General features: G+C 39.8%; 1 protein-coding gene across 7 annotated transcripts in view; it reads right to left on the minus strand.

The window, feature by feature from the left end:
• Positions 1-12,843, minus strand: part of HTT (huntingtin) — a 212,571-nt gene that overhangs the window by 44,111 nt on the left and 155,617 nt on the right. For 6 of the 7 annotated variants that reach the window (XR_010601950.1, XM_005304086.5, XM_005304085.5 and 3 more), the window contains 7 exons: positions 9,351-9,473; positions 8,069-8,282; positions 7,725-7,870; positions 6,927-7,104; positions 6,556-6,651; positions 5,745-5,932; positions 3,250-3,376 (listed from right to left, as the gene is read on the minus strand). Coding sequence is in view for 6 of the 7 variants with exons in the window: in XM_005304086.5 (XP_005304143.1) it covers positions 3,250-3,376; positions 5,745-5,932; positions 6,556-6,651; positions 6,927-7,104; positions 7,725-7,870; positions 8,069-8,282; positions 9,351-9,473 (1,072 nt within the window). In the remaining variant the exon portion in view is untranslated. The remainder of the gene's footprint in view (positions 1-3,249; positions 3,377-5,744; positions 5,933-6,555; positions 6,652-6,926; positions 7,105-7,724; positions 7,871-8,068; positions 8,283-9,350; positions 9,474-12,843) is intronic. The other variant, XM_065598286.1, reaches the window with a different exon arrangement.

Raw genomic sequence — 12,843 nt, forward strand, 5'->3', positions numbered from 1 at the left:
CTGGTGTTGGTTTGAGGACTACAAAATACATGTTTTGAATTCCTAAAGGAATCATTTGGTGTTTGGATGCCTGAAGGCTATAAATCCTTCCATCTTGTGGTGAAATGGGGATACGGCTGCAATTCTTGGAATTGTTTTGGATCATTTATCACCGTGGTTGTAGGGGGCATGACTGCCTCATCTGGTGATGAAGAGAAGTTGTGTTCCGGTGGCAGTTCTTGTGTATCGTCCAACTCTTCTATAGTTTCCTCAGGTGCCTCCGATGGTTCTGTGGCTGTCTCTGTAGGTGGTCATATTTGCTTCCTTTGAGGGATGTGTCCCCCTTGCATTTGTGCTCTGTACACCACCCATGGATTCCAGTGTGCCCATTGCATTGGGAATGGTAAGGGTGGGCACATTCATGGGTTGGTCAACTATGGTGGCATGTCTCTGCACAGGCGTGGTTTAGTATTTGTAAGTGATGGTTGAGGTTTGGCACCGGAGGCGGGAGGAGTGACCTGAGTAGAATACTCCCTCCTCCATATCATCTTCCTCCTCACTACAGAAGATCTTGGTTTATCGGTGTCAACGGTACTGGGGAGTCATCACAAGTATAGGAGCCCCTGGTGTTGATGTTATTGGTCTGATCAGGGCTGGGGTCATTGGCACTGTATATATCTGTATGGGCACTTGCTTCGGTACTGACCTCTTGTGTGTCGCTTTAGTTGGTGCCGATGTGGCTGGTCTCGTCTTTATTGATAACTGCTCCAATGGAATCTGTACTTGGGGGTTACATCACCGGTTTAGGTATCATCGGCACCGGGTAGTTCCTTGGGGTTGACGGTGCTGTGGAGGAGGCGGCAGTCTTATGCCTTCCACTCGACTTCTTCTCTTTATCATTCGTGCTCGCGGTGCGGCCAGTGCCCGATGTGCCCAGAGCGTCGAGCGTGCTACCCCTGCTGGCCATCAGCTGGAAACAGTTCTCTTTAACAGCTCTTTCTGCAAGGGTGAGGCATCCCTTTCCCCTGATTTTCTGGAGGTTAGGGTGCTTTCCCTGTCCAGGGAGAAGGTTCCTGGAGAGTCTTCTCTCTGGTTCTTATTACTGTCCAAAGGAGGAGTAAGGGATTTTTCCATCAAAATAATTTTTAGTCTCAGATCCCGGTCTCTCCTCACCTTTGGCTTTGAGATTGCTGCAGTGTGTGCATTTCTGAAGGACGTGTATCTCTCCTAAGCAACGAACGCACTGTGAGTGTCTGTCTGAGATGGGCATCGCTTCCTTAAACGAGTGTCCATCTGAGACAGGCATCTTTTGAATCCAGGCGAGTCTGGCATTATTTTACTAATTTTTTTGTCTAACTATTTATAAAGAACAACAGGGGAGATGATCTCTTCACATTTTTGGGGGGAGATAACTAGTTTGAAACTGATACTTAATACTAAATTTACGCTATCCACTACCTATAGCTACCTATTAACTCTACTGTCTAATTTATTTTGTTTTGCTCTATTTCAGACACCGCTCATGGAGCTCCGCCTGCAGCTGAGGATGGTTGAGAAGGAAATGATGGGGGCCAGCACCACATGGCCCCCAACCAGACACTGCTACCAAAAGTCTCCTATCAATGACGCTGGGACGCACCGACACCTACAGTGGAGCACCCACAGGGACAGCACTCGAAGAAGAATGCACGTTTCCCACTTCAAAACTCACACTTTGGAAGCTACGCCATGAAGAGGGGACCCTATATCTGCTGATCCCCTGTTACAGGAGGACAGATTAAAGACCCAAACAATATAAAGAAGACACACTCAGATTCACGGGGGCCAGTAAGCTTATTAGCAGTGTGTAGCTTCTTTTATTGTTTTAATATGTTTTTCTGTAATACTTTCACCTTAAGAATAAATGTACTAGCTTAGAAAGAGCTACGTAGTAACTGAAGCATGAGCACTACACTGTTTATAGTCCCTGAGGGAGGAAGGCAAAGACCTGCTGAGGCAGTCTGCCTTGCTGGAAATTCACAGTGTAAGTAGGGAACTGTGCAGCCTGGAAATAAATCAGTCAGGAAAGACAGAAGCATGTCTCCGCCCAAGAGAAGTAACAGCTAGGGAGCCAGAAGCCTAAGAGGGAGTTCCCTTGCTGGACCATAGAGAGAAAAGACAGGTGTAGCTGCCCTGAATTGTGAATGGTATATCTAACAGTAATGGTGTGTGGCAAAAAAACCCAATGGATATTTCTATACAATACAAGGAATGTTACTGGCAACACCAAAGTTAAATCCCTGTATTACTAAAATTTCATATTACAATTCTGAGCTGAATTTAGTGCTCACTGAATTACAGTGATTCTATCCTGCTCTGCAATATCCACTATTCCACTTCTACATAGAAAATGATAGTCAATGAAGTACCAAAATTGAATTTTTTGGGTGTTTTTTTCATAACACTGATATACATACATACATACATACATACATACCTCCCGCTCTTCCACCCCCAAATAGGAAGAGACCAATGCATTCATTTTAGTTTGGGAATTAAGCAGTATTTGAACCCTGCTCTCCGAAAGGGAAAGACGAAATCATGATCACAGTATATTTTGGTTTAGTTTCAACCCAGAGTAAGGTTTTCCTATTTTAGTTTGAGAAGAAATCAAATATTGTACTTCATTTTTGCTTTTATAGTGAAAACTAGTTTATCTGAAGCTCATATCCCAAAACTTGTTTATCTGACACAAGATCAAGTGCTCCCATCACGTATCAAAGATGCTAAAAATGTCCCACCACCAATCCAAATTTCTTTCTGTCCTCTAACACATTTGGGTAAACAGTGATGGTCTAACTCAGGGGTCAGCAACCTTTCAGAAGTGGTGTGCCAAGTCTTCATTTATTCACTCTAATTTAAGGTTTCGCGTGCCAGTAATACATTCTAACATTTTTAGAAGGTCTCTTTCTATAAGTCTATAATATATAACTAAACTATTGTTGTATGTAAAGTAAATAAGGTTTTTTAAGTGTTTAAGAAGCTTCATTTAAAATTAAATTAAAATGCAGAGTCCCCCGGACCAGTGGCCAGGACCCGGGCAGTGTGAGTGCCACTGAAAATCAGCTCGTGTGCCGCCTTCGGCACGCATGCCATAGGTTGCCTACCCCTGGTCTTTTATCATAAACATAGGTTGTTCCTGGATCTGCATTCCAAACTATGAATTTACATACTTCTGAGAGCTACTTCTAATAAGTATTCAAAAGAACCATAAACATGTTGTCTACCTACCCAATGTATTAATGCGATAGATGAACTCTTTAAAGATTTCTTTTTCTTGAAGAAATTCGACAGGAATTTCTGGAAAAGCTGTGCCAAAATCACCTGCAGGTTTTGGTGACCAGCCTAGTTTCCAGACCTGTTGGAATATAAAAAGGATACTAATTATTTTAAAATAGTAAATATTATATTAATATTACAGCTATGATCATCACATTTGGAATTAAAAATTGCGAGATACCAATAGTAATGATAACCCATCCTAATGCACAAAGGATGTGTAAAAAGATTCTAAATTCAAACGGTACTTTTATGTGCCTACTATATATTTGACAGTCTTTTTCATGGTATTTTAAGCACGTGTTACACAACCTGCTAATAACTCAGTGAAAATTACTCAACTCTTCCAACAATAACAAAAACAAGTGGATAATCTTGTTACTAAAAAGTGTTTACACTTTTTTTTTTGACCGTTTCTAGTTGCAGACTTATTATACTTCTTCCTCTTTACTGAAAGTTGTCAGACAGGGAAACTTTTGGTAAATAAAAAAGCCAAGGTTTCTTTTCTACTCTTACATCATTTCAGAAATAGGTATCTGAATGTGATAAATCTCAAACTCTTCACTTAGAGACCACACAGCATATCTCTCTCTCTCTCCACACTGGACTGAGGTTCAGAAGTCTTTAGATCAGTTATGAATTTGGTCTACCTGAGTAATAGTGCGTAGTACTGACACTAGGCCAGTAGAAAGAAAGTGGCAGTGCCTTGTAATAACCAATTAAATTACTTTGACATTTAAAGGATTCCATGTTCTCCTTAAAACCTGAACTGTGTAATTAAGATATTATGCACAAAACCTATATTTAATGGTTAGAAGCCCATCTAGTCTCGGATGACCCAAAAATCAATGCAACCTTCCTCCGCAAAGGCAGCATTTCAAAATGAGATGTTAAATTTAATGGAAGTAAGCAAAACTTGGAAGTTCCATGTTTCACATACCAAACTGACATCAGACCAATCTCACATTATTAATCTGGATTATAGTGGTGCCAACAATGTACAAGGTGCTTTCCAAATACAGGGAGTCCTCGGAATTACAATGCCCTACTTATGTCGGACGCCACTTACGATGCTTTTCAAATGACTGCCCCTTTCGCCCCAGGATGCTTGTTTCACCCTTCTGGTGCTCGATTTGCATAAAGTTTGCTTGAAATCACTTCTTGGTTGCACTATACTGGTATGGAGCTGGAATGGGTCACTTCTGATTGGCTTCGAGGCAGCAGGGTAGCTTGTTGCCAGGTAGGGTTGCTGCTTGTTTTTGATTGGCTCCTGACCCTGCTCAGCCAATCAGAAAGCGTGAATAGTGATTGGCTGAGGCTCAGCATGTGTGCCATTCTCCCAGGCTTTCTGAGCCTGTGTTGCCAGCATTCTGAGCAGCCTATGTGAGTTTGTGTTTATTTGAATGCTGTTTACAGTAAATACATTGATGTTGCAACATTAGTCATCTATCATTCATTTAGTAAAAAAATCTGGGTTATTGTGGTGACAATAGTGTATCAAGTGTTGATTCACAAACCAATCTCCCCTTCATACCACTGATTCCTATGGGAAAAGCGGTTTTGACTTACAACGCAACTCTGAGGAATGAATTGTGCCATAAGTCCGAGGACTCCCTGTATAACTAACTCTTTGCAACAAAAGTCAAACACCACCACTCTCCCCCAATCCTTCATATAAATCATATACTTTTAAAATAAGCCCTCTACTGACCCACTTTTAGTTGACAGTACAATTAAATCCTTACCTCAAAAGTGTTTACAAGGAGAGGTTGTGGATTCTCCGACTAAATTAAGGGAAGGTATTCCACATGCAAAGGGCAGCATAAAGCACAAAGTGAACAAAAACTTTTGACTCAAGAGGGAAAAAAAAAAGTGTTCTCTCAACACTTTGTGGCATCCAGGTTGTCAAACACTAGTATATGCAGATTCAGAAACACTTTCCCGCACAACAGCTAAAAATGCTTCTGATAATTCTGCTTTGTACTTTTAATCAGAGGATCTTAAAGTCCTTTAAAAATATTAAGGAATCTTGCAACAACTCTGAAGTATTTCTCTAGCCATTTTACAGGTACATTAACTAAGCACTAGAAGGGCTAAATACCTTGCCCAGTTCACAGTTAGCCAGCAGCAAATGTGAACAAAATCCAAGAGTCCTGATTTTTAATAAGTACTAGATGGAACAGTTTCAAACAGAAACTCAAGGAACTCTCAAACGATCCCATAATTCTAACCAAACCTCTCACTCTACAGAAGACATTCACATTTGAAAATATTTTTAAAGCTAGTATTGCCAGGCGCTATTTAAAAAAAAAAAAAAAAAAAAGGACAAAAGGGGACAACCAAATCTGAGTGTAAAGACTGAAGATCTAGCAAATTATTATATTCATTTTATCCAAAAATGGCCAGTATTTTTCATCTACTATGGAAACAAACCATAATGCACGTACCAAGGGAGGTACTCTTGTGTAGCTGTTTACTAGAGGCAGTCTACCCAAGCTGATGATTATGTTCTTAAGGACAGGAGTGAGAAATGCTGGGATACTGTTGTTTCTCTTATGTCCCAATGCCAAGACAGTCTGTAAACACTCCACCATTTCAGCCACCATTTCACAAGCTGTTGTAATATATTTCGCTTCTGAGTTGAGAGAAAAACGAAGTTCAGTGTAAAATATAGTCAGTATATAACAAAACACATACAAATCTAAAGATGTAAGAGGACACAAAAACTCCAATAAGAATAAGCCTATTTCTAACCAACTAAAGTGGAGTCTCAATGTCAGATGAGCCATATCATCACAGTAGGTCCTAGTCCCACACCTAGACTTGTACTCATATCCAAGACAGTGCAATACAGAAGATGAAATCGTAAAATGTTGAAGTTGGCACCCTTCAGATGACAAGTTAATAGTTTTTACACTATCGGTCCAGATACAACTTAAGGTTCTCATAACACTTTTCAAAGAGTGTTCCATTGACACAGTGTCAGTTAAATCTGCACAGAGCACACCCAATCAGTACAGTACTGCAAATGGCTGCTGTGGTCGGAGAACTGTTGTAGAGAGGTCCCCACTTTCTAACAGTAATGCAAGCTTAACCATTTGTTACCAACAGTGAGAATTTTTTGAAATAATTCCTTAATGCAGATAAGACTCAACCAACTTCCTCTTGCTTTTAACTGGAAAGGAGGAGGAAAATCTGGCAAATTTTCTACGAACTATGTAAAATTGCATGCAAACTAGAACTTCTTTGTTTACTTACTTTGAGCATTTGAATCAACTTCATCCTCATTGACCCCTTTTGAAGTATTCTTCTTCCTTTCTGGACTAAGAAGCTGGTTTCCAGGTTCAATTGCAACTAAATTAGATAAATACAGAGAAACATTTAAAAAACCTCTCAGTTTTAATTCTTTCACAAAATTGTCAAAGCAGCACTTGTATTGGCAAGATATCTGGCAAGTTCAAAGGTAAATAAAAAATAAAAAGTTAATTTCCATGGTGGAAACACATTTGGCAAAGAAAAAATTCAAAGGACAGAAAATTCTGCATTTCTTCAGGATTCTTAGCATAGGATCAGTGAGGTTTGCTGGTTTATTCAGCAGCATCTCCCATATTTGTACAAATTTAACTCACCTGCCTCTATTATAAATCTGACACAATTAATTAGGGAGCAAGCCTGTGTCACATACACTGCAGAAGCCAGCAAATTCCAGAGACCAGGTTGCTGTAATGTCAGGCAGCAGCATTCCAAAGCAGCTTGAAGATCTATACTTAGTGGAATATGTTCATGTATTAAATGCCATGACAGTGCCTGTACAAGAAAAAGTTTTCCATTATATCAAATGGTCCCCATATGCAAAAATATGAGATCAATTTATTTTTATCCACATCATTACATACATTTGCAGCTACCAAAACTAGCAGGATTCATTTTTCTTGTTACAGTAAATTAGCATGTCACTAATTCAAAAAGTTCCAACTAGAAAAAAAGTTATAAGCACTATATTGAGTAAACTATTATGTTTATTCATCTTCTCAACAAGCCCCACAGTGCCACTTTCCAAACTGCCAAGACCTCCCTGTCCCGCAGCCAGACTTTCTCTCAGTTGCGGTGAAAAGTCTCCTGTAAAAAACAAAATAAAACAAAACAAAACAAAAACAAAACAAAAAACCCCCCAAAATCACCAAAAAGATCTCAGTTTTTCTTGTCCCATATTCTCTGCTAAATTCCACCTGATGTGTAGAATATACTCTGACACAAAAGAGTAACCACTGAATGAACGAATATTGGAAATCGATGCTTATACATAAACCTAGAGCCCAGAAATGCTTCTAGACCTACAGAACTCCGATTGAAACTTCAAAGTTAAAGGGAAACGGAACGTATTTGTAAACATTCTGTTGCACCTTTTATTACACTCACTCTCTTACCTCTAATGACATTACTACAAACTTCAGGATGTCAGTCTCTTTGTCAGGTGGAATACAGAGAGATGCTGGTAATTTAGAGAGTAACAACAAATACTGAGCCAGTGCACGAGAGAGTTTCATCACAGTCTGGTACAGCATTGTGTCTCCTATAAAATAAAATGTCAGGGTAAAATCTAGAGGCTTGAAATAAAAACCATCATGGTTAACATTTTCTTTAACAGACAAAACATTTTGGACAAAATATTTTACTGCTGAAAATCTTTGATCCCATTAGAGAACTAACTTATTGTGATAACACTGTTATACAGTATGATGAAGAGAATAAGACCTTTATTTTATATTACCAAAAATATCGCTTAGCTTGCTCCAATAGGCTGAAGTCTCAACTGGCTGCAATGGCTGAAAAACTTGATGGCTGGCAGGAAGTTTTTGAACTATGTTACACACATGGTCTAGGGTTACCCTACGGGCAGTTTCAAAGAGGCTGCTCTTTTGGTCTTCTGAGATTCCGTTCATGCCAAGACTTAAACAGGGAGCTAACAAGCTTAAGTTGAACTCCTGAAATCACAAATGGTACATAAAAGTTTAGAAAGAACACACTTCCAAGGAGAAAGGAAATTAAAGCTTTTCGGTAATACTATGCAAATTAACAGAGCAACATTATGGAAGAGCCACTGTGATTGCCACAGTTAAGGTTGTGTTCTGGTTCACACTTAAAACTGGATTCCAACTTTATTTTGTGTGGAAAATGCCATCTGTCCCAAATTTTCAGCACCTAATCTGAATAAAACTAGAATTTTCTGTGAGTTTTAACTGATTAGAACTTGGAAACTAATCAGTTTACAGATGGGAAACTGAGATAGAGATTAAGGTCAAAAGTATACACTAATTTTGGATGCCTAATTTAAGATGCCAGGACCCGATTTTAAAAATTCCCAGTGGCCAGGGGAGAGCTCCACAGTATGCAGCTCAGGGCTCACAGGGCACAGCCAGAGTGCAGTGAGCTGGGTGGTGAAAGCTGGGATGGGTTCATGGAACTGGGTAGCCCCATAGAGCATGGGGTTTCTGACACAAATGATTCCATGTTGACTCCCAGGTGAGTGAAAGAGAGAGCGCGAGCCCGCTTGGAGGAGATCAGGGAGAAAGATAATAATTAAGACTTAGATTTAGACGTGGGTATTTTTAGTAAAAGTCATGGCAATAAACAAAAGTTCACAGCCAGTGACCTGTCCATGACTTGTACTATAGATACCCCTGACTGGGGCGCCGCTGGTGCTCGGGAGGGGTGGGAGCAGTGCCCCAGGCACCGTTGCTACACTGCACCAGCTGCTACCGAAGTCACGGAGGTCCTGGAAAATCACAGAATCCATGACGTCCGTGACAGACTCACAGCCTTAATAATAATTAATGTACTTGGCTATCTAGAGCACCTTTCAATTGGGAGCTCAAAGTGCTATTGTCCAAGCTCAGTAAAACATAAAAAGTCAACAAACAACTAAGTAAAATTTAAAGAATTTTTAATAAGCTAATTTGGTCATTAATAGTAATATGAATAGTAATATAAATTTTACAATTTTTAGCAAGTGTCATCTTAAATTCTCCTCTTCTCATTGTGAGAGAAATTACCTTACTGGTCATGAAGGAGTTTAGTTCAGGCTGAGGTATCCTATTCACCAGCTCTGCACCTTCCAGCAGTGCAGAGTCTGACCTGACCCAGCACTGTGATCTGACTAGTGATACATACCAGTCCTTTAAAAAAATAAAAAATGAAATTTACTACACATTTACTTTTGACAGAGTTAGAAAATAGTTTAATTATGTTTTACCCACTAATTAGTCTTCTCAAAGACTGTCCCTTTGCCAATCCAGAATTACTGGATTAACCATGCCTACTTCTATCTGTGGAGACAGAGCTCTATATATTTCAATTTAAGCACTGAAATTGGGTCCTCTAAGAGACTATTAGGTGTCATCTCATCTAGGCAAAACTTCAAAAGCATAAGGGGGCTAGTAAACAAGAAGAAAAAAAAAAAAAGCAAGAAAGAGCACATGGGACTGCTGAACAGACCCCATTATAATAGACCAGTAAGACAAAATTGATCTATTTTCTGGCAATTGTCCATTTGCCAATCCAGAACTGCTGGAAAATAGCAAGGAGAAGGAAAAGATACTAACTGACAGCATGTAGCTCACTGAGACCCTAAGCAAGACGGGGTCATCTAGACACACTGTAATGCACATAAATGATAAAGACAAGCCATGGGAGTAAAAATTAGAATGAAATGCAAAATTATATGCAATTTTTTAACATAAAGAAAGAAAGCCTGCAGAATCAAACAGAAGATAGCTTTTATCTAGGAATGCTTGGTAAAGGAATGAGGACCAAGTCCTAGCACTTCAGATTTCCTCATTATAAAGTATCTATGGGTCTAGTGGAGACGGAGTGAGGCCTGTGACCCGAGTAGAAAACTTGTGGAAACCAAAATTTGCAATGGCAGACTTAATACAAGATGGCCTTTAATATTTTCTCTGTCTTTCTGGTGTTGTTTTAATTGCAAATGGATGCCAGTATTTACAGAAGGGAGCTGTCCTATCTAAATAGAATTTGATGGCCCTAGGGATATTAAGGAGTGAACAGTGACCTCCTTAGTGCAAAAAGGCTCAGGAAAAAGGAGGAAAAGCCAATTTCCTGGTTAATGAGAAGAAAGAACAATATTTTAAGGAGAAATTCAGGAAAAAAATTTCACCTTGTTGGTGAAAATCTGAATATAGTATTTCTTGCAAGAATGTGCACTGATTTGGTGTACATATGCAACTGCAATAAGGAAGTTTACTTTTAGGGTGATAGGGGACTATGAGTTTTTGGTCAAGGGTATATCTGGAAGAGCCTAGAAACTCCAGACTGAGTCTCACTATACTGAATACCTGGTGGTCATGCATCCAGTCAGTCTCTCAGGATAGTGAAGAAAACCAGGATACGCAGGGGTATAAATTAAACCTCATTTTTAAAGTAATGTTCAAGGACAAAAGGGCCTACACTTGGCATTACAGAGTATTCACAAAGATCTAGATTGAAAAAAATCTAAAGATTTAAGATTTCCTGAATGGATGATAGAAACCTGAAGGGAATCATTCTTCCTGAAACACCAACAGAATAGTGTAGCTCAGATACTGATATGCTTAGAATTGTGAAATTTTTCTTTGGCTACAAGAGAAAGTTCACAGCAGCAGCAGAGTAGTCAAAGGTCTGCAGAATCAACCTGTTAGTTTTGATGCTGCTAAACTGAGGTTGCCGGGGCTGGATTAAATCCAGATCCTGTTGCAGAAAATCTTTGAAGTGGCCACTGCTCAGATAAACCACCTGAAGCAAACTGAGAAACAAGGTCTTCAGGTCTAATAGGGAGCTGTAGGAATAATTTTGGCCCAATTTCTCCAGAGCCTGCTGGCAATCCTCAGCAAATGCAGAAGTGGTGAGAAAGCTTATAGCCAAAGGGCACAACCAACTGAAAGATAAAAGCATCCACTAGCCAAATTTAAGGGCTCCAATGTGTGGAACAAAAATACAAAAAGGTTTATCTGGTGGACATCTCATTTAACAAATACCAAAAATAGCACCTCCGAATTGTCATTCTATGGGAAGGAAGTTTCTGGGTTCAGTCAATTTGCTTGCACGTTCAGCTTGCCCTGCGTACTTGTTACTGAAATGGATAGGTGAGTGCTCTTAGACAAAAATCTACGAGGTTCTGAACTAAAGAGAGAGGAAGGTACTCATGGTACCACCCTGCCAGTTTATGTAGGTGTTGCAGAATTAGCCACTGAGAAAACATGAATGGACATCTTGAAGTTTCTGTGCTTTGCAAACAAAGCAGAACCAGACTCCTGAGATCCTTCATGGTAACAAGGGAACTTGTCCCAGTTTACTACAAAGCCATGTCTTAGAGAACTGACAGGGCTTAAAAGTTAAATCTGTCTATTTGAAAGGAACTGCCTTGATAAGTAGGTCCCGCAATTAACGAAAGCTCTGGATTCCTTCTTTCCTCAGTATTGCAGTCACTATGACCATTCATCTTTGCAATAATCTGAGGAATGGATGGAAGATCAAAGGGAAGATCCACATTCTGGAAGTCGTTTTGTTCTGTGAAATATTGAGGGGTGTTGTCTGGGCAGGTTGGATGGGGATGTAGACGTATGTCTCAAAGGAATTTACTCTGAGACTATGGATTAAAAGAGCAAGTGTTTGAACTCTGAACCTGGTCTTCTCAAATGGATTGGCTGGGGTGGGGGGGGGGGGAGGGGGGTGAGATCCAAGATGATTCAGAATACCTTTTTGCGGTCACTGTAAAACAGCAGGAGCAAACAGATTCCTCTCAGACAGGTTGAACAGCCATAGTGCTAGGTTTGTAACAGTTCATTAACTATTTCAAGGAGTGTGTCTTTCAAGGACAACATGGGAGGGAGATGGCAATGTAGCATGGAGTGAAAGAAGAACTTTGAACAGACAAATTAAATTGGTTTCATAACCCATCTGAACTGGTCCAAACAAGGAAGGAAGAACCTCCATTTCCCTTACAATGAAAATGCTAAGGGTTTCACTGTGATTTAGGTTGCTAGGGGCAGAGTTGAAAGAGTTTCTAATTCGGACCTCTGACTCAAATTAAGCAATGAAAGGGATACAAGTATTCTCCCTGGACAATTGGATCTCGGACATGGGGAGTTTTTCCTTTTCCTGTTTTGGGAGCTGAAACATGCTAGATCAGTAAGTTCCTTGATAGTTGTATCAAAGGTCTCTCCAAATAGCTTGATCCCATTGAGGGAGCTTTATCTAAATGTTTTTGGAGGTGGAGTCTGTCCCAATTGCATATTGAGATATTATGCTTCATAATGGTGATATGAGAAATAGACTGCAATACGAAATACTATGGACAAAGAATGGGAGAGAGAGCAGGTATTTAAGGAAAGTTTTAAGAGCCTTGGTACCAACAACCTTTTGTTTTGTCAAGGCTGAAACCTGTCAAATTTATGACAAAAACCATGAAGGTGGCCATCAGATCATAGCTGCTTTGAGCACTTTGGCAGAAGTTTCATAAAACTTGCTGAGGGAATGTTCATTAAGCTTGTC

This window comes from Chrysemys picta, chromosome 5 (genome assembly GCF_011386835.1).
Source record: "Chrysemys picta bellii isolate R12L10 chromosome 5, ASM1138683v2, whole genome shotgun sequence".
Classification (NCBI taxonomy): domain Eukaryota; kingdom Metazoa; phylum Chordata; order Testudines; family Emydidae; genus Chrysemys; species Chrysemys picta.